Genomic DNA, 27,723 nt, shown 5'->3' on the forward strand with positions numbered 1-27,723 from the left:
GTATGGGCTAAGCACATGTTCAAGCATGTGCTTAGCCCATACTAGTGCATGTGCTCAGAAAAATATGACTGCTGACACAATAAATTGACCTGCCTCATGCACCTTTTAATTTAAGACAGCATGCGATAGTACCAGACAGTTCGTACTGCAGACTACTAGTATGTCCTGCTGCTGCATGGCCCCATTAGAACGTGCATCTCCTCAACGTATTCAATATGTGAACGTGCTTTTCTATACTCCCTTTGATTGCCCACCCAAAACAAATGCCAATTGCCAATGCAGATGCTGTCGCTCCGGCACCTCACTCCCCCGCCCTCTTCACCCAACCGAATCCACCGTGCTCCGCCCCCGCCTCGCCGCCACCTCATTCCGCCAGTATCACGGTGCTCAAGCAGGAGGACGCCGATGGAGATCAGGGAGACCGCCGGTCAGTCCGCCGACGAGGCCGCCACCCAGGTGCTCATGCTCCTCCCGCCGCTCCCTTTCCCTTACGAACCGTCCGTCACTCTTGGCCCCTCCGTTACCACCGAATCACACGGCCGCCCCTGCCCCTGGGGCCCCACATTGCAGCCACACGGCCAGCCTTCGCTCCGCTGCTGCTCTAACAAAATGATGATGTTGCACTGACCAGGCGTTCATGCCGGACGCCAGGGCGTACTCGGTCACCACCTCCCCCATCGCCTGGGACGTCAGTGACCAAGAAGCGGCGTCCGTCTGCCTGTACGGGAGCCGACCTCACGTCGCCGGATCTCGGCGTGCAAGGTATGATCACTCCTTATTTATCCTCAGTTCGACCAGTCGAGGTAGCAACCTGATGCATGTGGAATGTAGTTGGGCTGTGAACGTTTTAAATAGCGGGCTATGGAAAATAGTGGCGGGCCTTCAAATCGGACTATAGCGGAGCTATAGCGGGCTAAAGCAGGTTACATCGGGCTATTTATAAAGACAATCATTTAATGACACCTTGAAAAAGTTATAGCGAGCTATAGCTGGCTATTTAAAACTATGATTGTGCTTAGAAACAAATAAATCTATCACACACACGCACCGAGCACAAGTCTCTGGAGCAGATTACATCTACCACGAAGCGAAAATTTAGCACCATTGTAATCAAATTTTCTCTATCTGCAAAGAAAAAAAGTAAACAAATTTTCTCCCAATGAAACGATTTTGTACCTGCAGCACACCATCAGAGCGGCGATCTTGTTTTTTTTTTCTAAAACGGAGGCAAAGGTTGCCTCATATATTAATTAAGAATAGAAGATAATTATACTTAAAAAAGCTTTCGTCCCGCTTTATATATAAAGCAACGATCCACAAGCAACATAATACAAACTCACGCCACCACCGCACACGACACACACACCCAAGGCAAGATACAAAGATGCCGAGCACCGCCACACCACCTCAACGACTACCAAGCCACTACACATGCACGAGGATGAACCGCTTGGAGCCAACGGAGACCTCCAAGCTTCCGAGGAGAGGTGAGACGGAAAACGACGGGACAAGACTCCAAGATGGTGCCTCCTAGAAGGGAACGACCACTGATAGCCGCCACCATTCGATCCCAAAGATCGAGTTTTCACCCGGAGCACCTCGAAGGAGTAAGGGCACCGCGACGGAGCCTTCATGAAGGATACTGTGTCCACAGACGCCGCCGCCGCCGGCCAATACAAGATTGGGCAAGTGATGTACCCCGGCGCGCCCACCCCTCCGATGCAACCTAGCATATCAACCACCAGCGACCACCCACCCGCATGGCCATGGCCGCTCACCTGCACCCGAGGCGCAAGTTCCGCCCACAAACGTCGTGCCTCCCACCGCCAGGGCCGTTGCCCAGCTTCCAAACACCCCCAAGACCATCCAAAGAGAGCAACTTTGAACCACAGGGACACCCCTGACCGACGAACCATAGCATACGCCTCGCCTTGAACATCGTTGGAGCTGCGGCAACCCACACACGGACGGGGAAAGGGGGAGCGGACGCATCCGGACCGGCACACCCCCTATGCCAGTGACGGGTGGCCCGAGCACGTCGGTGCCGCCCATCCCTCTAGCCAACCTCCGCAACGAACACACCCCTGTGCCGCCCCACCGCAGCAGCCGACTCAGACCCGCGCAAAGCTACCAACGCAGATCCGACCACCGGCAAGGAGTACCCCCACGGACCACCGCCAATCGCCAAGAATACTCACCGGGGAGCCCACCTGCGCTGCCGCCGTCGTCCAGCTGGCGGAACGCCTGGAGCCTGACCAACACGCCCACCAACCACCACCAGCCGCTACCACGGCAAGGGTAGACGTCCGCAGCTCGCGCCGCCTGGGCCCAGATCTGGCCGTCCGACGCCGCTGGAACCCACCGTGCACCATCACCACTGCAGCCCCTTCACACCGCCGCCCACAACCCGCGAATCCACCACCGACTGCTGCCGTCATGCCGCCGCACCCCGAGCAAACGCCGCACCGCTGCCCGACCCGGAGGCCCGCGCCCGCCAAATCGAGCGGGGGAAGGAGAGTGCCCCGCCGCCGCCAGCACTAGCCGGTCTTTGCTCACCAGTACGTCGAGGCGGTGGTGAGGGGAGGGAGGTGCGAGGAGGGGGCTCGCGGCGGCGCTAGACCCCCCCCCCCCCGATGCTCGTGGGAGCGTTGCGGGAGGGGAGCGTTACGACCTAAGAAAATTATGCAAACCCGGGCTAAAATGAGAACAACAAGGGCTAAGCCCACTCCCAAAGACTAAAACACACAGGGCAAAGTCCACCCTCATAGACGGCATCTCGAACACGACAACAAACGCCAACCAACCAAAACACACATCAACGGGGCCCGCTCCACCGATCAAGCTGACCTTCCATGACCGCAGGAGAGAAGAAGTTGTGGCTGCTATAGGAGGAGCGGACTCGAGACTCACCCGCGACAACGGAAGGGCAAGCACTCCATAGCCCTACGGTAGTTGCAACAACTGACATGCCAACGACCAACATCGCTGACAACCACGTCGCCCGCACGACACAAGGTCCATGTCCTTGAAGCTGCAAATCTCTTGAGGCTGCCACCTCGACATCTACTACTTTGACGTGTTGTGCGCACTCAACCGTCACTGCCTCTTGGGGCCGCCACCTTGACATCTACTGCTCTGACGCGTCGTGCGCACTCAACTACCACCGCCTTTCGGGGCCACCGCCCCGACATGCCACCACTCACCCTCGAGTAGCAACGTTACACAATACAACTACCCGCAGCCTAGGCTCCCAGGACAACCGCACACAGCCACGAACGCCGCACCACATATGGGGTTGCCGCCCTGACATGCTGTTCAGTGCCCGCATTGGGATGTGTCGATCAAACCAACAACCTTGCCGCCCCCAGCTCAAGGTCCTCACCCAAGCCATGCCGACAAGCAGCCCTGCCTCCTGGAGCCATCGTCACATCGCTGCCCGAGGCCGCCGCCTCGGCTCTCAACAAAAGATCCCGGAGTCGCCACCAATGAAAATGAAAGAGCCCCGCACAACATCCAAAGTCTGGCCCTCCCAAGCGACGCCTCCAAGAAGGTTATGACGTAAACTCTGTCACCGCCCACACAGAAAACTAGAGTTTAGGTTCTCACGCGGAGAGCCCAAGCACATGAAAGGAGAGGAGGGCCTCCACAACATCGCCTCCAATAAGGTCACAACGCCCGCAGGCGCCAACATCGTCAAAAGCTTTCACCCAAGTCACTCATCTCCTATCAATGAGCTTGCAAATCTGGGCACACATGGATACCCAGACCACCGGAGCCAAGCCCATTGTGAAGAGCACACCCCCCCTCGTCAGCCGCCATAGCCCTCACACGATGGCCCGCTACAACATCCCATGCAGCAGGGAAACGATGGCTTGCCGTGTCAGATCCGAGGGCACCGCTCTGAATCCACTGTCCTCGGCTGCTGTAGCAGCCCATGCCGTCCCAGCCATCGATCCGGGGCCGCAGCCCCGGTATCATTGCCCTGCGTCCCGCAGCCACCGTCTTCACAACTGCAGATCCGCGAAGCCAGGCCGAAGAACCCATCAGCGTCATCGAAGCTTTAGAGTGGCACAGCCACACCGCGGCCAGCCAGCTGCAGCACCTCCATGCCACACCACTCGGGCGCATGGGCCAGGGCGCCAGACTCACGCCCTAGCAACTCCACCACGGACCAGCGTGCCCAGCCAGCAGCAGTACCGCGCTGCACCTCGCCGGCGCAATCCTTATTGTTCTGTTTTGAGTCAATTACATCGGTGGTGCTAGAACTTGTCATGAACGGTCACTTTGGTGCTAGAATTTATGGCATACATCGAACTGGTGTAAAAATTTGGCTCAGACATGCAAATATGGTGCAAATCATGTTTGGATACGAAAGCGACACTAACTAGGCTCACTTGCATGGTGCAGGTCCCGCCGTCAGCCACCAGATGACGTGTGGCCTGTTATTTTACCAAAAAGAAACTTGAATTTTTTTGTCCTCACGAAATAGCCCCTGACACGTGCCAAAATGTTGGCCATATGGGCTCCATGTCAGCGACATATAAATTATAGAAAAAAATGACCCTTTGATGAAATACAAGGTCACATTGACAACAAACATCGATGGAGCTTTTTTTCCGAGAAAACTTTCAATCTATTAATTCTCAATCATGGTAAGACAAGGAACACGAGAGATAATAAAAACTATAACCAGGTTCGTGGACCACCTAGTAACGACTACTACAAGCCGTTTCTAGATCTCACAACTGAAACCAACAAAGTCCGCTCATTCTTTGGCAACCACTGCCAATAGAGAGTAATTAGTATATTTTTGAAGAAGTCATTTTATTAAATGCTTTTCAATCGCCGAAAGCATCAAAAGAGTATAAAGTAAGTGCAAGCCACCGAGTATCAAAAAGAAGTCCAGGCCACAAAGTACCAAAAAGTTTACAGCGAAACACGACCAAATGGTCAGAAACAGGAATACATAGCTCATCAACATAATCTCCTACTGCAAAATCTGAGTCACCAAGAGCAATTAATGTCTGAAGTTCACTCTTCACCCACCTCAACTGCAAAATGCATCGAGCCGTTCACATGTTGATTACTTTTGGACGACCAACCCGGCCCTATGCGTGTGGAGTACTTTGTTCCAGAATGAAGACAAAACAAACCATCTTTCTCAAACAAAATTTCTCACAAACCCTAAAGACAAAACAAACCATCTTTCTCACACAAAATTTCTCACAAACCCTGGAGACAAATCAAATCATCTTTCACTGAGATGCTCAAGAATGAAGAACATCATAACTAATGTCGGCAGTGGGGGCAAATTACACCGAGCAACTTGTCGTCCAGGTAGTCGATGGAGTATGTGCGGTCCCACAGTAGGCGGCCCCCACCAATGACCTGCCCGTCCTTGATGATCTTGCATCCTTTAGCGTTCTGTGTGGTTTCACAGCCTAGGGATCCCAAGAGGCCTCCGCTGATCAAGTTTACCTTAGCACCAGGGAAGTATCTGATTCCAGAAAGCTTCACTCTACCCGATATGCGCCCACACTTACTGGAGACTAATTCGGTTCCACTGACTCCACGCGAATACATATGAACAGCATTGTGTACACCTCGAAGTATACTAATGTCTCCGGTGATGCAAATACTAGCCCCGGTATCATAGAGCCAACGAGAACAACGGCGTTTTCGAATGGCAGCCAACAAACGAAGCCTTCTGGCGGAAATCCTGAGACCAACCCCCCTTTTGGATTTGATGTAAAATGGGTTGCTGCTAGTGCCAGTACTTATAATATAGTATCTCTTTTTGAAAGTATTGGGACGACGGCGGATTCCCCCGACAAAAGAAGGGGTAGCACCACTAGTATCGCCAATGGTGCGGCTGACAAAGCAAACCTCGTCTGCAGGATAATACAATCGTGTTATTCTTCGTAGCTATAGAACTACTTCAGCATCTTGCTCAATACAACATGGAGTATTCGATGGTTAAAGTCTCACCTGTGACATCCCAAGGCTGAAGAGCTCCCGAACTTCTATTGCAAACTATGGCACAATAGATTTGCCGGAGCAATGGAACGATGAAGCCCAGCAAAGTAATAATAAGACCATACATTTTCATCGCCATAGACCCATTAGAATACGCACCATCCATCTTCAGCTGGTGCGATGCATTCCTTTCTTGAATTGTCATGGAACATCTGCGGAATGGAACAGTGGAGATAGTACGTTAGATGATTAACGTGAACCATGAGATAAGCGGAGGTGTCAAATCAAACGGGGGTAGCTGTGAATCATGCAGCTGGGAACTGACGGAACTGGAGGATTTGGCTGTGCATTGATGTTTTTCTCTAGCGCGAACTGTAGGTTTCCCTACTGCATACTACAAGGCAAGTTTTGATCCCCTAGTGACCCCTATCACCCTATGTACAATTACAGTAAGAAAAAGCGGAAACTGCACATGTTTGGAAGTTTATAAAAATTCTCAAAAAAAATATATATAGTATATATGTTAAGAGAGGTGATGTTCTATTAGGCCCCCTTGGCACGACGGCTCAGCACCGGACACATCGGCATGGGCACTGGTGCCTACACATTCTCTAGCAGCGTCCAGCCGTCACCCTACTCCCGCTACAGCCGGCGGCGCCCACATGTGTAACAGACCAGGGTAATACCCTGTATTGATACTGTTTGTTATTTTATTTTTGCATGATCATGCCATCGTTCTTAAAACATGAAATGAGGCTCACTAAACCATCGATATTAGTAAAATACCAACCCTAATTAAAATGTCATTCAATAAAAATGAAAAATAGTCTTCATCTATTTTAAATCAAGGAAATTCACATGGTGAAATCTCTTGAGAACCCTAGATATAGCCTCCAAATATTATTAGAGAGTCACAATCATTATTCTAAAAACCCCACATATTTGATTAAAACCAACCCCTATTTAATTTTGACCTTTTATTTATTAAGGATTATCAAAACCATTTTCCTTTTCGGTGTTCGACCACTACCTTCCACTTGAAACTTTGCACGTTGCCTTCTAATATCATTAAGTAGCTACCATAGTTATCTCATGATTTTACCCGAGCCACATCACCTAGCTATAGCTCAACCCACTTAACCCATTTAAATGGATTTATTTTCTAAAGAAAATATAGACATGTGCCAAACACCCTAGTTATTTTTGTGGATCTTTGGAATAGTCTAGAGAGGCCATCTTTAAATCTGCAACTCATTTAGACTCCATTTGCCCCTCCAACGAATTCCAAAATAATAGTTGTTTTTTCAATTTTCAAAAAGAAAAAAGAAAGGGATAATAGAGGGGGAGGGGGTGGGGTGCACTATGCCTCGTCACCCACCCCCCCCCCCCCCCCCCCCCCCCCCCCCCCCCCCCCCCCCCCCCCCCCCCCCCCCCCCCCCCCCCCCCCCCAATGCTCCCAGCCATCCATCCATGGTGCGAGGCATGGATGCGTTGCCATACGCCCCACCCAAGACCTATGTAGGCACCGCCCAACCTAGTGATCTTCCCTCCAGCCTCCTTCTTTCCTGCCTCGCTGTTAGCCCTCACCATACTCTCCCTGTCCGACCTTCTGTCTCCATACAACAAGCACACCCGAGCGCGCCATGATCACCACCGCCTGATGCATTTGTGGGCGACGACCTTCCCATGCCAAGCCTACAAGTCTAGCATCCCCGCCTCGTTGTGCTACGTCACCCTGCAAAAGGATTTGAACCGGGAAGCACCACCGACAGCCCAAACAACCTCGCTTGTTGGCTAGTCAATATGATCAACCCTGACTCATTCTAACCCTCTTGGTATGGATCTGACAGGGATGAAATTTTTGGCAGCAGCGCTTCTGTGGCAGAGATCTTCATGGCCAACAGCCCACCACCGCGCGACGACGATCCTACTTGCAATGTCACTATGGGTAATGATGGTGCCGAGAACGATTATGGTACCGTGGCTTCTGTGGCGAAGTCCAGAGCTATCAATCAGCTCCTGTGCATGCCTATTAGGCCTCATTTGGTTGCCCCAGACCCCCCCGGGAACCCGGCCTTTTCCTTGGGTAGCCGCCACCCGTGGAAGCCCTTCCCCGGGCTACGTGGCTGCTCATTTGGTCAACGCGAAAGAGAGGGTTATCTGGCCCCATCCCCGTTAAATCCCTGGGCTAAATAAAAACTACCCCTGACCCATGGAAGATTCCCTCGCGGTGCTCTCTCTTCCTTGCTTGCTCAAACTACCTCCGCCGCCGCTGTTCTTGGACAAGCACATCCCATCCCCGCCACCATGCAACGCCTTGGCTGCCACAGCGCCACCGCAGCGACCATGTCGTCGTTCCGCCCGCGACACCGACGAGCCCACGGCTTCCGCTCACCCACTGCCCCCCTGTACTCCTGCGATTTTGGATCTTATGGCGGCGAATTTCATCCCTTCCTGCAGCTGGTGGCTGGTGGTGCTGATTTGACCAAGGTTGAAGATGAATCTCGCTAGTTCAGTGGATGCGTCAGGTTGAAGAGGAATCCCTTTTTTCTGTTCTCTCTTTTCTTCGCAGAGGCTAGAGAACCTCGTCCCCTGAGGCACCAAATGGTGATGGGATTATACCCCGTGGATTCCAATGTGTCAAGGAAATTGCACCCGTGCTTTTTGTACCCGGGAAGTTCTCTCACTCACAACCAAACATAGCCTTATGGGTGACTCCCTGGTGGAGAAGGCCCTGGAGGCTGCACGCGTGGCCACCTTCGCCAAGTGCAATCGCCTAGAGCGTTTGAGGTAGTTAGTGGAGGCGTGTGGGCGTGGAGCGATCGGAGTAAGTCGACATTGCCACTGTGTTCTCCATCGATGGTTAGGCGGGCCGCGACGTTCATGACTCCCTGGCGATCGGTAATGCAGGTGATTTCTGGGTTTTCCTCCCCCCCCCCCCCCCCAATGCAGAACTTGACTGCACCCACCGTACTAGCAGACACGAGGCAATAAGAGGAAAGGGATCTCGCAAAAACAATCCTCGGATGGCCAACTTTGTGAAGGCAGCAGTCAATGAGAATAATGCATATTCCCAGTAATCGACGGATTGCCTTCCTGCTCTATCGCCAGTCGGCATGCGGGCGCACGGTGAGTCATGTTGTTACTTTCGAATCAGCTCAGCCAAGTCAGCTCAATAATTGGCGTCATGATGATCGGGGTGGTGCTGAGTGCTAACCGTGATCGCGCAGATTGTCGCCGGATGTTTCTTCCCAGAGGCAGGATGTTTCGTCATGCCTTCGGGGTATTTCTCCCGGTGATGCAATGACGATTCCCCTCGGCACTCTGATGGTTCACCGTAGTGCGGGGATGTTTCTCCTCATCGACGGGATGGTTCTCTCCGTTGTCGAGATGACCCTCCTTGGTGTTATTCACCCGGCAGGCCTCGGGATGCGTGGGATGTTCTGGCACAGAATTGGGTGGTCGTGCACGGACCATTTGGCTAAGGCTGATCATGGTCTCTTAAGTGGCTCAGGTTCCTCTGCCTGACGTTCTTAAGTTAGGAGATCCGCACCATGTAGCTACCCGAGTAATTCTATATTGCTTCTGGCATCGAAACATATAATGGTACCTCAAAGTCAAATACTTGGTTGGACAATTATCGTATTGCTTGTACGATTGGTAGAGGCAATGATCAGGTGGCCATGCTAAATGTCCCATTGATGCCCGAGGTCTCTTCTTATGTTTGGATCAACAACTTGCCTGTAGACATCATCCATGACTAGCAAGATCTCGAGGAGCATTTTGTTAAGAATTTGAGGAGACATGTGGTTTTGTGTGTAGAATTGTTTACATTCGCAGGTTAGTAGGAATGTGGAAGCATATGTCGATGGCATCATCATCAAGTCGGCCAAGGAGACTGATCTCGTAGCCAATTTGGCAGAGACCTTTGCATCTCACATGAGATATGACATGAAGCTTAACCCGGAAATGTGTGTTTTTGGGGTGCCTTCTGTTGGTTCTGCCCAGGAACACACACACACACACACACACACACACACACACACACACACACACACACACACACACACACACACACACACACACAAACTCAAGGTGGAAGAAGATAATGAACATCCAGAGACCTCTCGTGGCATGCACAGTGCACTTCTTCTCTCTCACAAACACACCCACGGTGAGAAATTCTACACACAAGAACACACACTCATATACACCAAGAAAGAACACAGAAGCTTTGCCGAGACTCTCCCTTGGCACTCACATGGACTGCATTCAATGTCATATTTATACAAGGGGTTAAGTAATGCATGCACGCACTAACTGATGCAGTAACACACCACCTTCTAAAATCAGTCGGCAACTCGGTATCCACACGACTTGGCCATGTATGACCAGCCACTACTCACGACCTGGCCATACATGTTGCATGATGCCAACGAACTAAGCTTTTAGCTAGCCCACTAACTAACCATGCATGCATTTGACTCGGCTAAACACACGAACTAGTGCACAAAATATTTAGCTTGCATGCAGACACATGAACACGCCTCTATGGGTGCACACTGCCACGGCTACTACTACATGCATGGCTCAAAAACAAAAGCTAACAATCTAAACCTAGCACTAATAACAATATTAGTTCCAACACCTTCGGGGAAGTTGCTCGGTTTCATCGTGCCGGCATGTGGGATCGAAGCTAACCCGGAAAAGACCATGTTAACGTGTTCCTGAACCTACAAGAAATATGGTTGTGCTTTGTTTTGTGTTTCTTTTATTGGATATATGAATTTTCCGCGATATTAGCCTATCATGTCGTTTACGCTGGCTACTTTATATAGTGATACAACTAAAAAAACTTCACAGTATGCCCTCTATGTGTTATGTTGATTTACAATGTGACAATGGCAATGGGGTTCCTTGTATGTTACTAATTACTTTTGTTTTACCTTACTGATCTTTCCCGGGACTATTTATTAATGTTGGATGCATAATTGGAAGCATTATTCCATTTTGCTGTTTATCTATAAGGTAAGAAATGTGAGCTGAAAATAGCTTCACAAGATCTGAACTTATGTTAACTCTAAATCGAAATACTTTTGATCTGCTCAATAGTGTGGAGCAATATGATTCTTTGGTTGCTTCAAGTTTATGGGCGAACTAAAAGGCGTTGCCGATCATCATAGGTTGTTGAGTACAATAAAAACTGCTAACCAAGCTTAGAATTGTTTTTCACTTTGGTATTGAAACAATGTAGTATCTACTGAATTGATTGGAGCAGGACATGTACTCTCTTTTAACTTAATATATCTTAAATTAATTTAGCCCTCAGAATGTTTTCGTCATCATTGTATTTTAAATTAATTTGCATTCTATAAAATGGTATCTTAATTATTCTTTTACATTGGTGCATAACTAGCATATGTGTAACTTACTACAAACTAAGCGATGATGATTGATTGGCAACTTGCTTCCAAAGTTTGGAAGTTTTATGATAGTATATGTTCAAATGTATGTAGTTGTGTACCATGTAAATGGTCCATGGCACATAAGAGCTTTGTGTCTGACTGGCATAGCTATGAGGTTTTCACCAAAAGATTTAGATAATTCTTCAAGGACAAAACTAAGTGATCATTTGCTTTGTTTTTGACCGGAATGGCAGGTGCTCTGCCTTTTTATTATAGTAGGGGGGGGGGGTCACTTTACAAAGGCAAGATGCCTTAAGAAAGAAAGAAGAATGCAAAAGAGGGCCTGAGACTGGAAAAAATAATCAGCTCAACTGTACATGGGGAAAACCCTACTCCCACACTTCCCTTAGGCCTTGTTCGGTTCCATGACAAATGAGAGGGATTGACGGGTATTGGCAGGGATTAAATCCCATCTAGTTCAAATTCCCCGCAAATCCACTCCAATCCACTTGGGGAGTGGCTTTACCGAACAAGGCCTTAATTAGGAGGCAGATTTCATCTCTAATTTGGTTACACAGCCGTTCCACAGGGAGGCTTTCATGGAGAAATAAACGCCTCCCTTAACAGCTAGTCAAGCCGTGACATAATTGCAAAAGCCAATAACAAAATACATGTAGTAATGATGATATTTTGGATGAACACACTCCTGTTTTACATTGCTTGTTTCTCTGCATTAGAGTTGTAGAACAAGAATTATGTAACTAGCTAGACAAGTTGAAAGACATCGAGTCAGCGAAATATATAAAACTGCATGTAGGCGTGAACCTGCAAGTTCCATGTAATAAAGAGAAAGGAAACTAGTCGCCCAATCAAAGGTAGCGGGCACTCTGATTTGGACAAACGACATGGATTTGCAACAAAAAATAACCAGAAAGCGGCTTGGGCATCCGGACAAACGGGTCAGAATTGCAAGATATATGAATTGGGCGAAGAATTTGAGTTGGATGGAGAGGAGCAGTAGATGAGACGGGGGAAGAATAAAAAGATCCACACGCAGCACAAAAGGCGTTGGGTAACTCTTGGCCATCGCGCTACGGAGAAGTTGAGGAGCAAACGGAAATGGATAGTACCTCCTGCCATCGCGGGGATCCTCCACTCGCTCAATTCATGTACGTGGGGAGAGGGGGGCAAAGGACATAATGTAAAAGGCCAAAGGCCACCATAAATATAACTCTAACAGGCCCCCCTCAAACTCATGGAGGATCCACAACACTGAATTTGGAGAGGTAAAATCCATGTTGCGCTCTAGTCCGGGCCTTCGTGAAGAAGTCCACCAACTGTAACTCAGAAGGCACATACTGGAGAGCAATAACATGGTCCTGCACACTAGCGCGCACAAAGAAAGCATCAACACCAATATGCTTGGTAAGCTCATGCTTCACAGGGCCCGGCGCAATACTGATAGCACTTGTACTGTCTGATAAGAGTGTAGTTGTAGTAACAGTAACACCAAAATCCTCAAATAACTAACGTAACCAAGTCACCTTTGGCGTGAGAAGAGCCATAGCCCGCAACTCTGCCTGTGCACTCGAACGGGAAACTGGAGTCTGTTTCTTCATCTTCCAGGCAACGAGAGAACCACCAAGAAAGACACAGTAAGTAGAAAGTGAATGGCGATCTGAAGGATCAGTAGCCCAGGTAGCATCTGAATAGGCCTGGAGCTGTAATGAGGAAAGAAGAGATGGTGAGAGATCGTGCCACGAAGATATCGTAGAACACGAAGAAGGTGACTATAGTGAACCAAAGTGGGAGAAGAAACAAACTGACTCAGGATATGGACAGGATAAGAGATATCTGGACGTGTGACAACGAGATAGACAAGACTCCAACAAGATGACGATAACGAGTCAGATCAGAAAAGGCTCACCATTAGAAGCACGAAGGTGAACATTAAGCTCCATAGGAGTCTTAAGAGTGCGCTCATCACTAGCTAAGAGCCGCACGAGCAAGAAGGTCCTAGATATATTTTTTTGGAACTAAAAATCCAAAAGATGTGGAGGAAATCTCAATCCCAGGAAAGTAACGAAGAGGACCAAGATCAGACATAGAAAGCTGCTCACAGAGACGGGCCTTGACAAAGGCAATGTACTCAATATCATCGCCGGCGATGATCAATTCATCAACATATAGAAGAATAAGAGTGCGACCACGAGGAGAAAGGTGGACAAACAACACTGGATCATGAGGACTGGGCGAAAAACTAGCTATTGTGACCACCGAGGCAAAACGCTCAAACCAAAGCACGGGGGGCTTGCTTAAGGCCATAGAGAGAGCGACGAAGATGAAAAACCATGCCATCGGAACTGAATACCCAAGTGGTGGCTAAATGTGAACTTCCTCATGGAACTCACCATTAAGAAAGGCATTCTTAACATCAAGCTGAGACACAGACCAGTGGAGAACAGAGTCCACAACGAGAGGTGTGGGACAGTGGTCATATGGGCCATAGGGGCAAAATTCTCATTGTAATCACGAGCATACTCGTGCTGAAAGCCATGAGCCACAAGACGAGGTTTATAACACTCAAGAGAACCAACAGACCGAGTCTTAATCTTATAGACTCACTTACAAGTGATAGGACGAACACGGGGAGGAAGATAAACCAGATCCCATGTGTCGGTGCGCTCAAGGGCAGCAATCTTCTCTGCCATCGCAAACTACCATTCAGGATGAACAACAACATCTTGATAAGAAGTCGGCTCAAGAATGGTCGAAAGACTGTAGAGAGATGGAGAATATCAGTCTAGGGGTGGACAAGGTCGACAACAAAGACCATAAGTTGGCTGAGAGGAGGAAGACGACACACCAGAATTAGAAGGCACATCAATAGACTCATCCACAACACGTGGACGACGAGTATAATGAAAATGAAAGGAGGAAAGAGCTGGAATCACTAGAGGTGGAGACGGGGAATGTATCGGTGATGAAGGTGGAGAAGGGGAAGGTATCAGTGACAAAGGTGGAGAGTCATGCGACGAGGGAGGTGAAGAAACTGTAGGAGAGGATGGCGTCGGATTTGCAATAGCGGGACGAGGAGTAGGAATACTGGGCATAGAGGGAGGTGTATTTGGAAACGTAAGAAAAGAGATCTCCTCCGTGGAATAGGTGGAGGAGGATGGGCACGGGTAGAAGGGATGATACTCATCGAAGGTTGCATCCCAAGAAATATGCATCTAGCGACTAATAGGATCCCAACACCGATAGACCTTATTTTCATCACTGTATCCAATAAAGACACACTCAGCAAACTGAGTGAACAGTTTGGTGCGTTCACGAGGGCAAGCAAAACATACCAAACGCAACCAAGAAAATGAAGCGCCGAATAATCAACGACCAAAAAAGACGCTCGAGAGGAATACCACCTTGTAGAGAAGAAGATGGTTGAATGTTGATGAGATAGGTGGAAGTGGTAACAGCCTCAGCCCAGAAGTGAGGCGGCGATCATCATCGCACACGCCTTCTCAAAGAGGTGACGATGCTTGCACTCAGCCACACCGTTCTAGGCATGAGCACCAGTACAAGAGAACTGTGTAAGAGTGCCCTGCTCAGCAAGGAATCCTCGCAGCGGATGGGAGATATACTCACCAGCTGAATCTGCATGAAAAACACGAAAAGAAGTGGAAAACTGGGTATGAATCATGGCAACAATTTTTTTGTATATAGATAAGAGCTCGCCATGAGAAGACATGAAATAGATCCAAGTGTACCGAGAAATATCATCTATAAAGATTATAAAGTAGCAATGACCTCCTTTCGAATCGAAGTGAGCCGGTCCACAAACATCAGAGTGAATGAGATCAAAAGAGCGCTCGAACACTGACTCGATATGAGGATAGGGTAGCTGAATAGGCTTACCAAGCCTACAACCCATACAATCCAACGAAGCGTTACCATAGATAGATCTTAGAACACCACGATGAACCAAGGACAAGAGACGAGAACCACATAAATGTCCAAGATGATGATGCATGCCACTGCTAAAAAGAGCTGGTAGATGCAGCAACAGGGGTTGTGAAACTGGCGTCGGTGGCAGCAGAGGGAAGGTGAAGTCAGTCAAGCTCCCAGAGACCATCAGAGCGTCAAGGAACATGAATCAAAGTCGATAATGACTCTACAACTAGAGTCAACAATCTGACCACCAGATATGAGCTGCACGGTAAGTCAAGGAACATGAGCGACCGAGAGAACATGAAACAAAGAAGTGCTGAGAGTGTCTCGACTAGCTACAGGGAGGAGAGTGCCATCAACCGTAAGAACACAAACGACTAACCAAGCTTAGAATTTTTTTTCACTTTGGTCTCGAAACAATGTAGTATCTACCGAATTGATTGGAGCAAGACATGCAGTCTCTTTTAACTTAATATACGGTGCCCTTCAAAATGTTTTTGCCATCATTGTATTTTAAATTAACTTGCGTTTCTCAAAATGATATCTTATTTATTTTACATTGGTGCATAACTAGCATATGCTAACTTACTAGAAACTAAGTGACTTGCTTCCAAAGATTGGAAACTTGCTTCCAAACTCTGGAAGTTTTATCATAGTATGTTTAAATGTATGTAGCTGTGTACCATGCAAACTGTCCATGCCACATAAGACCATATACAATGTTGGGTGCTTTAATGCAAGTGCTTAAGGAGGGAGAGTATTGACATGTCAGTAAGAGCCTATCTAAAATTAGCTTTGCACAATGGTAGCAAGCCTATATAGATGATTAAATGGAGCAGACGCAAGAGGAAAAGGTGCGGTTACTTTCCCAAGTAGGCACCTGTTTACTTACGTAAGCACCGGGTACCTCTGATGTAAGAAAAAAAACAGATTTTCTCTCTCTACCACCCGTCTTAAGCACCTGGATTGCACAAGGCCTAAGAGTTTTGTGTCTCACTGACCTAGAGCCGAGGTTTTCACCAAACGATTTAGATAATTCTTCAAGGACAAAACTAGAAATGAGAGGGAGATAATTCTTCGAAGACAAAACTAAGTGATCATTTGCTTTGCGCCCTTGTTGTCAACTTCATGTTCAATTATGTCACGGCTTGACTAGCTATTTGCTAAAGCCAACAACAAACTTGTTATATTTACGTGTAGTAAAGATGACACTTTGGACGAGCACTCCTGTTTTGTCCTAGAAGAGAAATTATGTAAGTAGACAAGTTGAAACACATCCAGTCAGCCAAACATACAAAACTACTCCCTCCGTTTTTATTTACTTTGCATATTAGAGTTGACTGAAATCAAACTTAGTAAAGTTTGACCAAGTTTATTGAAAACAATATAAACATATATCATAACAAATCTATATGATGTGAAAGTACATTCAATAATAAATCTAATGGTGTTAATTTATTATTATACAGGTTAATATTTTTGTTTATAAACTCTGTCAAAGTTTACAAAGCTTAGCTAATACGCGGACTAAATAAAAACGGAGGGAGTACATGTAGACGTTAACCCGCAAGTTCCATGTGTAAAGGAAAAAAGCAAACTAGTGGCCCCAATCAAGGCAGCTGGCGCTCTGATTTGGACAAACAGCAAGAATTTGCAACGAAAATAATAATCAGAAAGTTGCCGGGCATCAGGACAAACGGGTTAGAATTGAAAGATATATATATATATATAGATCGCATGATCTGGGCGAAGAAATTGATTTGGATGGGGAGGAGCAGTAGATGAGGCGGGGAAGAATAACAAGATCCGCGGCACAGAAGGCCATAGCGCTACGCAAAGTTCATGAGCAAACGGAAATGGATAGTACCTCCTGCCATGGCGGGGATCTAAAGCAAACGGCTCCTCCATGGTTTCCACTCTCTCCGGGGAGCTCTTCGGGAAGAGAGGAAGAAGAGAGATGACCTATGTCTTGCTAGCCAGATAGATTTGTTTTCTATTGACTTTACTGCGCTTTTTTTTTTCTGAGAAAGTCATGCTGCGTTACGCGTACGCTAGCGCGTGGAAAGATACCCCCCGCGTGCCAGAAATGACCATCCAGCAAAAGGGAGGAGCAAACTTTCGGCCGACAGAAAAAGTCACAGGATCCCCTCCCTCCCCTCGCTCGTTCGCTGCGTCCCCCTGCTGCACAAACTCCTTCTCCTCGAAGCTCGTTGCGCCATGCTACCTGGAGCCGCCTTATCGAGGTACTGACCTGCTAACACGATTACCCATCCCCTTCTTCTATCGCAGTCCCGCGCGCGGATCCACGCTCTCCAAGGGATCACACAACCGCCGGAAATACCATGCATGTGAGGGGAGCCACGAATTAATCCACGCTTTCTTGCTCTTCTCTGCTTTCCTTCTGGTCGCTGAATTGGGGTTCTCCTCTTCGGTTTGCTCCTCGCTGAATTTCAGTTCATAAAATACTGTATAGATATGATTTCTGCGCATCTTTTAGGCTGGAAGCGATGTTCAAAGAGGAAAGCACCATGCACAAGAAGGTGAACCAAGATGTCAACAGACTCCACAATGAGCTGATGACGGACACACTTGTTGATGATCCTGGAGAAAAGTCAAAAAACAGGTATGCCCATACGTACCTACCGTAATAACACACCAACTCTAAATTCTTCTAGCCCTCTTCCTTTTTAGAGATTATTTCGGCTCTCCTGCAGTGGATAATTACAAGATCCACTGTCTACTGCCACAATAATTCTTAGTCCTGCCACACATAATAATAATAATTCTTAGTCGTGTACGAACATAATTTGATCAGCATATATAATTAAGCGCATGTTTGATACATACCCATGCATACCTGACGAACTTTACGATTTTGTTCCACTAGAGTTCATCAACCCTTGCCCATCATTGGGATGGTAGCGATAGGCAAGACTACCCTCCTGATGTGTGCGTGCCGGGATTTTGACCCGGACAGAATGTTTCTCAAGACCTATGGCAAGGCAATACTACGCAGCATATTTAATCGAGTCAGGCAGCAGTGCTTGAACGAATGTTTTGCCTCGTACCAAAGTATCAGAAGAAATATAAAGAATACAATTGATTTCATGCTGCGCATCGACAAGGAAAAAATTATCTGGTATGTACGGGATATTCTGCTTCTGGTTTTGTTTCATTTATAGGGGAAAAGAAACTGCTGTTTACCCTTTTTGCAGTAGTGCAACCAGAAAACAAAGTAGTTTGATCTTACATCACAAACTACAACCAATTCAGAAGCTCTCAAAACAGTGAGATCATTAGTAAGTTTACAACAGAAGGGTAGGCAGCTAAGCACAGTTTATGACAGATTATGCAATTCTGCCGATGCAAGTATTTGTCTATACGTAACTTGCTAACTCCATTGCTCTGATGGAGTAACAGTATGTCTTTCATATTCATTCTCACAAACTTGTTTTTGTTATCCTATGAAAGGAAAAAAGGAATCGACATGGACATCATGTGGTGTATTGTTGACACCCTTGCTGAACAATATAAGCATAGCCAATTTTCAGCTGGCCCCGACATTCACCATTCAACTTCCAATCCGTTCATATGTGTGAAAAGGTGTACCAGGTATATGCATACACACACATACACGCATCCTACTGATGCAATTATTTCTACCTAAACCGTGGCAACTGTTTTTCCCTTGCCTGAACTAAAGAACTTCACATGTCTTTGCTAACTAGCGTGCGCCGCAAGCCCGTGCAAAAGCCGCTGTTCACGAAGAGTTTAGGGACTGAAGGTGTGAATTTCAGCGTCACCGATAGTTCACTGCAGAAAGGAGGTGAGGCTTCATTCTATGATATGTTGCACTCGCCCCGCCCTCGAGTTCTCCGTGCTATTTCGAGCGTGTTCATTCAATGGCACCTTGAAGAATAACGGTTGTCTTCTTTCTATTGATATTGCAGCAGATGTCAGCGGCAGGACACGATGCCCTGAAGTCGATACAAGTTTTTGTTCTCCTTCATGTGAACTTGACTTACACCGTGTTTGCTCGATGGATGGCTTCAATCTACTTCTTGGCCTATACCGTGTTGATCCTATTTGTGTATTCAATGGACATAGCATCTTGGCTTTAGTCACACTTTTATCATTGGTAAGTGATTGCAGCAAGGCCACAGTGAACACACGACACTACCGCATTAGGAAGAGTAGACAGAACAAGGGCTGCAGGGTGGTATCAAGGCAATGCTTGGCTCAGAAGACACAAAATCATAAACGGGGTGACACAAGGGCTGCATTTCAAAAGAATCGACGTCTCGCCTCCAGGTATGCTTTTCATCTTTGTCTCCAGTCCCGAGCATATGTATTCCCTGTAAAAGCGATACTACAAGTCGAAAGTTACAGCAGGTCAGCGCGCATAAAAACCAATGAAAAAAATAGCGCGCTACAGCAAAATAGCGGCGACCTCAAAATATGCTATTAGCGTGCTATATTGCGCTATAGCATGCTATTAGCGAAATGTTGTACACCGATAAATTTAGCGAGACAATTCTCAATACGCTATAGCGTGCTATTAGCGACGCTATAGCACGCTATTTTTTTCAGTGATAAAAACTTAGAAAATATCATACATAATTGTGGGATCGCATGAGAGTTTCGCTACAAAAAAAAGTGTCAATGAAGTGCCCCCTAACTCTTTTACCTCATCTAAAGAAAAATAAATTAAAGCACCATATAGCACTGGCTTGATGCGGAAAAACAATCAGTCAAAGCATGTACAAGTACAACAACTAAAGACTGCAATATCTTCTCGCACAGCAACATAATCCAACTTAAATAGTCCACATTAAGTGCAAACTTATAGTCTCAACATAAATCTAGATTTTGGGACTTGGAGACGAGAAATCAGCCAGGATGAATCTTTATCTACGATTGAACTAGCTAGGTCCTGTCGGAATTTTGTTCAATCCTAATCGAGGCTGTCTGAACTGAATGTGATCCCCTACTATGAAGTGGTGGGAAGGGCGTATTTTGCTCGTGTGCAGTGGCAAACTAGGTACGTGTGCACACATCCACGTAGTGCAATTTTTTTCCTCTTTCTGTAAACTAATGCAACATATCTCCTTACTTGAAGTGAAGAACGATGAATCAATGTCACGCATTCATCATTCTTCAGTTCAAGTAAGGAGACATAATGCAACTGCTGCTAGCTGTTTGTGGGCTGGAGGGCATGGTTTGCTTTGTCAGCTGAACCATTGGGGGTATCCCTTTTTCCTTTGTTGCATCCAAAAGGAGCAATAATCTATGGACCTGCGGTAGAATGGTATTGTGTTCCCTGGATTGTATCGATGGTGACACAGTTTTTTATCATAAGGAGGGCAACCCCCTTTGATTTCCATTATAAGAAACCACATGATCTATTTTTTTGCGGGGGAATATAGGGTATTTATTCCACAGTCACAGGATTAAAATCACAAGCGGCAAGTTCTGCAGCATAGATAGGGGGTTGGTTAAGCCGGCACGTAATGCTATCCCCGCTACGCCCAAAGTTCGCTAAAACCACATGGTCTTTTAAGCCCCTAATACAAACTACTACTGGGAATAAAAGCAACAAAGATGAAACACCCCCCACTTGGTAGCATTGAAACATCACGCCGAATAGAAGCATCTAGCTAGTACAATTATACATGCTAGCAAGAGCAATAGATACCACCACGAGGTCTAGATAACTCACAACTAAGAGGAGACTGAAAATGAAACTGGAGGAGCCATCATGCGACGAACAAACAGCAACGCGAAGCTAACAGATCACCACGACCACCTTTGACATCTAGCCACCAATTTGCAGCACGATGTATCTCCAACCACTAATTATTTGCAGCACGATGTATCTCCAACCACTAAATACTATAAAATATATGCAAAAATTGCACTATTGTATGATTATTCTTTGCGACTACCAAAATGTGCAATTTTAGTGCAAAGTTGTGTGCATTTGTTTTCATTTTCTTTCTTCTTAAAGGGTAATACCAATGTCACAAATTCACTGATTCTTATAAAACTTTACCATTTTGCATTTTTTGTTCTTCTTTTAGGTAATACCAATGCCACTAATTAATTATATTTTAGAAAACTTATTTTAATATGAAAATTCCTCTTTTACCTGCTTATGCTTGAATTTTTTTAAAGCGTCACTTTTGTGCAAATTTTGTTATTTTTTCATGTTTTCATTTTGTTTCATTTCTTCTTAAAGGGTAATACCAACATCACTAATTTCTTCTTCCTTGAAAATTTCATTATTTGGATTTTTTTTTCATTTTCTTTCTTCTTTAATGGTAATACCAATGGCACTAATTCATACCTTCCTTTTTGTGAAAATTTCACTACTATACGTTTATTTTTGCATATTGTAAAAAAGCGCAATTTTTGTGTAAGTTTTGTCATTATTTGTTTAATTATCATTTTTTTTCTTTCAGCTTAAAGAGTAATTCCTTCTTCCTTTCAAAATCTCACGTTTTTGTTTTTTAATGGTAATACCAATGCAACTAATTCATTCTTAGGAAACTTCCTCTTTGTGAAAATTTCACTATTATATATTTATTCTTGCATATTATAAAAAAGCGTATTTTTGTGTAAATTATGTGTAAGTTTTGTCATTATTTGTTTTATTATCCTTTTTACTTTCTTTCTTCTTTAACAGTAATAACATGCCACTAATTCATTCTTTCTTTAAAAAACTTTGTTATTATGATTTTATTTTTAGTTTTACTTCATTCTAATCTTCTCAAAAGGTAATACCAAAGCCAAAAATTCATTCGTTCTTATAACACTTCATTCTATTGATTTTGATTTTTTTTCATTTATTTCTTCTTAAAGGGTAATACCACAGCCACTAATTCATTCTTTCTTAGAAAACTTCATTGTTTTGATTTTCATTTTGTTTTTATTTTATTTTCTTTCCTTTTTAATGAAATACCAATGCCACTAATTCATACCTTCTTAGATACTTTTCTTTGTGAGAGTTTCACTATTGTACATTTATTATTGCATATTACAAAAAAGGAAAATTTCAGTGGAAATTGTGTGCCAATTTTGTCGTTATTTGATTTTTTTTAAATTCTCTCTTCTTAAAGGTATACCAGTGTCACTAATTCATTGTTCCTCATAAAACTTCATTATTTTTATTTTATTTTGTTTCTTCCTTATGGTCAATATCAATGCCACTAATTCATTTCTATTGAAATTTTAAAATTCCCTATTATATATGCTTATTCTTGAATATTTTTGTAATGCGTAATTTTTGTGTATATTGTTTGCATATTTATTTTCATTGTTTGTTTTAGATCTTTATTTTATTTTATTTCTTCTTGAAGTGTAATACCAGTGCCATTTATTCATCCTTTCTTAGAAACTCTATTACTATTGTTTGTTTTAGTTTTATTTCATTTTCTTTCTTCCTAGAGGGCAATACCAAAGCCACTAATCATTTCTTTTATAAAAATTCAATAATTTGATTTTATATTAGTTTTTATTTCATTTCGTTTCTTCTGCAACAAGTTTGAGTCAGTGGATTCAAATCTTGTTTTCAGTCATCTAACATGCATGGGTTGTTACTAGATTCAAATGCATCTATTTAGCTTGCACCGAACCCAGGCCGGGGGGGGGGGGGGGGGGGGGGGCAATGCACGTGCTTACATATACTTGCAGTCACATATAATAGTTTTCCACAAAAAAATAATACTTTGTTTTTTTACAAATACTCACATATAGTGCTTGAGATGCATGCATGCATGCGTTTGAATGCTCTGTCCTCCTATCTGAATGAAAAAGAAGGAAGAAGGAGGTAGCTAAGGGAAAATGCATTGCAGCTCTCACGTGCCACACACCCCTATATGAGTATATCATTAAAAAAATATCAAAAAATTCTGAAATTTTGGGATATCAAACCCGGGTGCCCGTTGTACACCCGTATTCAATTTCGTGGGGAATGGGTGGCCGTGGTATCCCTGGTGAAGGAAATACGGTCCGACATACGATCCATCCATTCTTTTTTCCCTATACATGGGAATGGTTTAACTTTTTTACCGAGATTACCATGGGTATCCATTCCCCACGAAACTGAACACGGGTGTTTAATGGGCACCCAGGTTTGATATTCCAAAATTTCAGAATTTTTTGAAATTTCTTGATATATTTATTAATGCTATATTCATATAGGGGTGCATGGCACCGAGAGCCACAAATCCTCCTCTGGTAGCTAAGCTAGTAGTGTTGGGTATTGTACGTAGTTTGTGGTACCCGCTACGTGTACTGGCGCTACTCAGCGCCGCACGTACGAATTCCAGGAAGCGAATTGATTCACGTGTGGACACCGGCTAACCATCTTGCCTTGGTTTTTTATACGTGCGATCGACTTCCACATACATACCTTTTTTGTTCACCTTGTCTGACAAATTCAAGGCATGATAGGAAGTTGTTTGGGTTTTCGACAAGTTCTTCATTTTTTTAAAGTTTTCTCAGTGAAAAAGGCTAATTAATGGCATAACATGTTGCACCGTGCATACGGTGTCGGAAGTCATTCAAATCAGGCACGGATGCCTAACATGAGAATGCTCACCTTCTTGCAGAAGTTGGTGTCAGTCTGAAATTTTCAAAAAATACCATGGTCAATAGAGAGTGTTCAGATATGCCAGAAGGGTCTGTTTGGAAGCACCTCATTTCTCGACATCCCTTTAAATGATCCCATTTTTTCATGGCCTTGTATGACCAATTAAAGGCACCATGCCAAATTGTTTGGGTTTTCTTCAAGTTTTACATTTTCTGAAGTTTTCTTAGTTAAAAAATGCCGTTAAATGGCAGGACGTGTCTGAACTCGCATACAGTTTAGAAAGTCGTCCAAACCAGGCATAAATGCCTACCATTACCATGCCCACCTTTTTGCAAAAGTGGGGATCACTTTAGGGACGTCCAAAAATAGACTATGTTCAACGGAGGGTGTTCGAGTAGGCCAGAAAGATTTGTTTGAAAACTCATTGTTTTTCGACATCCATCAACTGGCCCAAATTTTTTCACTAGCTTCTATGACCAATTCAAGGCATCATGCCAAGTTATTTGGATTTTTGACAAGTTTTGCATTTTCTGGAGTTTTCTCGATGAAAAAAGGCTGATAAATGGCCGGATGTGTCGCGACATGTAAACGGTGTCAAAAGTCATTAATACCTAGCATGGATACCTCATATGCCCTTGTCAGGCTATTACAAGAAGTTGGGGCTATTTATCCATAGTCCAAGCAAGCACTAGTTGAAAGGAGTGTGCGAGACTATGTCAAACGGGTGCATCCGTGAGCATGTATTTTTTTCCCTAATTTGAATGCTTCTGTTAGTTGTAATTTCCGTCATTTATCAATCAACATGAACATATTCTTATGTACTACCATTTCTAGAAATTTACTAACATTTTATAATTTCAAATTGTTGAAAACTTTACAAGTTTGAACATTTTGTCCGAAATTGTTATCAAATTAGCAACAATTGATGAAAATTTTGAACAAAAATTGCAAACCGTGTGCTTTATATAGTTTATCACCATTATGTTGAAACAAAAAAATTTCTTATATTTTTTAACAAAATATTCGAAAAATGGAACATTTTATGAAATTGCAGAACATATATTTTTTAAAAAATTAAACAATATTTGAAAACAAGAATATTTTCTGGTATTCTATTTTTTTTTCAAATTTTCGAACAAGTTTCATAAAGAATAATAAAGTTCAAAAGGAGAAAAATGAATTAACTAAAAAAGAGAGGGCAGACGAAAAAATAGAAAAGAAAAAATGCTTAGGTCCTAGAAAATAGAAAATATTTTGCATTTTAAAAAGCATCCGTGTTATCAAAATATATTTTAAAAATTGAAAACCCGCATTAGTTTTTTTCTGTTGTAAAAATACGCATTAGCTACAAAATACCCTGTTGGTTCGCTACAGTGTCCGGCCCAGTTTGATATACTACAGTACGTCAATTTTGTTTTTATGTGTACAGATAACATGGCGCACTACATGTTTACCAACGAAGTTAGTTGGTTCTACTGGTTATCAAACTAGTACTTCCTCCGTCCCATAATATAGGATGTTTTTTGACACTAGTGTAGTCTCAAAAAACGTCTTATATTATGGGACGGAGGGAGTAGTTCACAACCGCAGGAGTTCCTAGTTGAACCCATGTAGACGCACGATTAATTTTATTTTATTTTATTTTTGGATTTCTTATCCGTGCTACAGTACAGACCCACTGCTGGTCCGGCTCATGACGTGTACTCAAAACGCAACCAATTTCTGAGAAATACCATCCTACCCTTTATTATGAAGGGGAATGGATAAATCTCCTCCATTGATCGTTGATGTGTTTAATGAGTGTACCAAAGAAGAAATGCTAGTTTGAACTTTCCAAGTCATCTGGCTATCACGGATGAAAGTGCAGAACTCTTCAGTAAATCTGTCCAAGGACGAACGGCGTGGCTTCTTCAGAGAATCCCCATCCAAATATCTCACAAGTGGAACCTAATATTCCTCGAGGTAGCTCACTATGTAGTACTTGTCAATCGGTGAAACTAAATTACTCTGTACATTGGGAGGGAGTAATCCTGAATGGCAGTCCTTTTGCAAAACATATTTTATGTTATTCAAAAAGAATATGTACCTTTGTCCCTTTCCCCGAGCTTGGATCCAAACAATCCAACATGTCAGAGCACTGGCAAGTATTGACTGCACCATAGCTCTGCCACGACCCAAAAATTCCAGGACTTGTATGAGAATAGAAGTTGATGGATGAATGCTACGGATGTCATTTGAAGTTCTCTGAATCACTCCTTTGAAAGCATTCACCATGTTGTTAATAATACCAGCAACCTCACCAGATCCGCTGAAACATAAGTTTACCTCAGTAACCATATCTCGAGCCATGCTCAAATAGAACAATGCAAGATTAGAACAAAAGACCAGAAATGATTGGTACTTATTCAGCCACAAGGACAAGAAGTACCCGACCAGCCGGACAGACAAAGTGCCTGGAGAGGTTCTCAGATTGCCTCTCACGGAAATGCTAGACCCAGTATCATAGATCCAACGAGAGCGACGGCCGGCGTGATAATTAATTCCGTGTTAGGGCAGACCGCACCAAGTTTCTCGGGCGGATCTCGCTGCCCTTACTTACTCTGTTCCCCTTTGCTTACCAAAAAATACGCATCCCTTGATTTTCAATCGGTTTTTGACTGTTCAGTTTCGAATTTGACGATGAACTCTCTAAAGTTAATTCTAGATTGTTTGATGCTTATTTTTGAAACTAAGTTGCCATTCACCCAGTTATACCAATTTATGAGAAATCCTCTGCACAAGTAAAAATTTGATGGACTGTTTAAGACTGCTTCTCTCTTCGAACTAAGATCTCAGTCTTGAATCTTGATCCATCCATTGTGCTGATTAACTCTTGGGCTGCTCTGTTTGATCACCAGATCTGAACCTGTAGCTGCCGACAACTCGAGCTTACTGACTCCTGACAGTACACCTGAGCGACCCTGGCGTGTTGCATCTGCTGCCCCGCAGCATATGACAGGATACCTCAAATATTTGATCGACTACATGCCAGCCTCCGGCGATCAGTTTATCGACACGCCGACTATGGGGCATATGCCATTCCATGGCCGCGGATCGGTGAACACCACGAACATGACCCTGCGAGATGTTCTGTACGTCCCAGGGCTTGAGGCCAACCTCGTCTCCACTGGCCAGCTCGCCGAGCTTGGCTACACCATATCCATTGGTCCCTACGGGTGTCGTGTATACAAGGACGACGAGGGCATGGATCTTGTTGGAAAAGCGCATTACGTCGATGGCCATCTGCTGGAGCTGGATTTCCTCAGGGTTTAGGGCTTCCACCAACTCATCCACAGGCCTGTGCCTGCTACTACTTGATTTCAGAGTATATATATGAGCTGTGTATTTGTAACTGTATGATTTGTAACAATTCCACTATATTAGCTATGTATTTGTATGGTTGTGTGAGAGAATTCACACACCACTAGCGCCTTTACTGAATGTACCTCTGTTTGATGTGGCTGTGTATGCACCACTGTTCGATACGAAATATGTATTTACAGTTCATCCACCCACCTCACGGTGGACTATATAAGTTGGATTATTGTGTTGCTTGTGAGAAATGTTACAGTCTTGAATCGTTGCACATTCTTCCAGCCATTGCTTTTTCAGTTCGGTCGTTGTTTGGGGCATTGAGATTACTTTACAACACCTTATTTCCTAAGTTATCATGCTAGTTTCAGTGCTGGGGTTTTCAACAGGCGTCCCAAAATATGTGAGCTCTGGATTTTGGGAGTCAGGAAGTCAGTGGTGATGTATTTT

The 27,723-nt window shown here is 44.6% G+C and overlaps 1 protein-coding gene across 2 annotated transcripts; it reads left to right on the forward strand.

Moving 5' to 3' along the window:
• The first annotated feature begins 277 nt into the window (after positions 1-277).
• LOC125540545 lies at positions 278-27,513 on the forward strand. Of its 2 annotated transcripts, XM_048704162.1 has the most exons (8): positions 278-456; positions 632-762; positions 17,827-17,952; positions 18,217-18,468; positions 18,801-18,941; positions 19,058-19,155; positions 19,280-19,640; positions 26,820-27,513. In XM_048704162.1, the coding sequence occupies exons 1-8, from the start codon at positions 283-285 to the stop codon at positions 27,232-27,234; spliced, it is 1,698 nt and encodes a 565-aa protein (XP_048560119.1). In that variant the 5' UTR covers positions 278-282; the 3' UTR covers positions 27,235-27,513. The 2 variants fall into 2 exon arrangements, with proteins under 2 accessions (XP_048560119.1, XP_048560120.1); XM_048704163.1 differs by lacking the exons at positions 278-456; positions 632-762 and adding an exon at positions 17,447-17,572.
• Positions 27,514-27,723: the final 210 nt, after the last annotated feature.

The sequence above is a fragment of the Triticum urartu genome, chromosome 2 (assembly GCF_003073215.2).
Source record: "Triticum urartu cultivar G1812 chromosome 2, Tu2.1, whole genome shotgun sequence".
Taxonomy (NCBI): domain Eukaryota; kingdom Viridiplantae; phylum Streptophyta; class Magnoliopsida; order Poales; family Poaceae; genus Triticum; species Triticum urartu.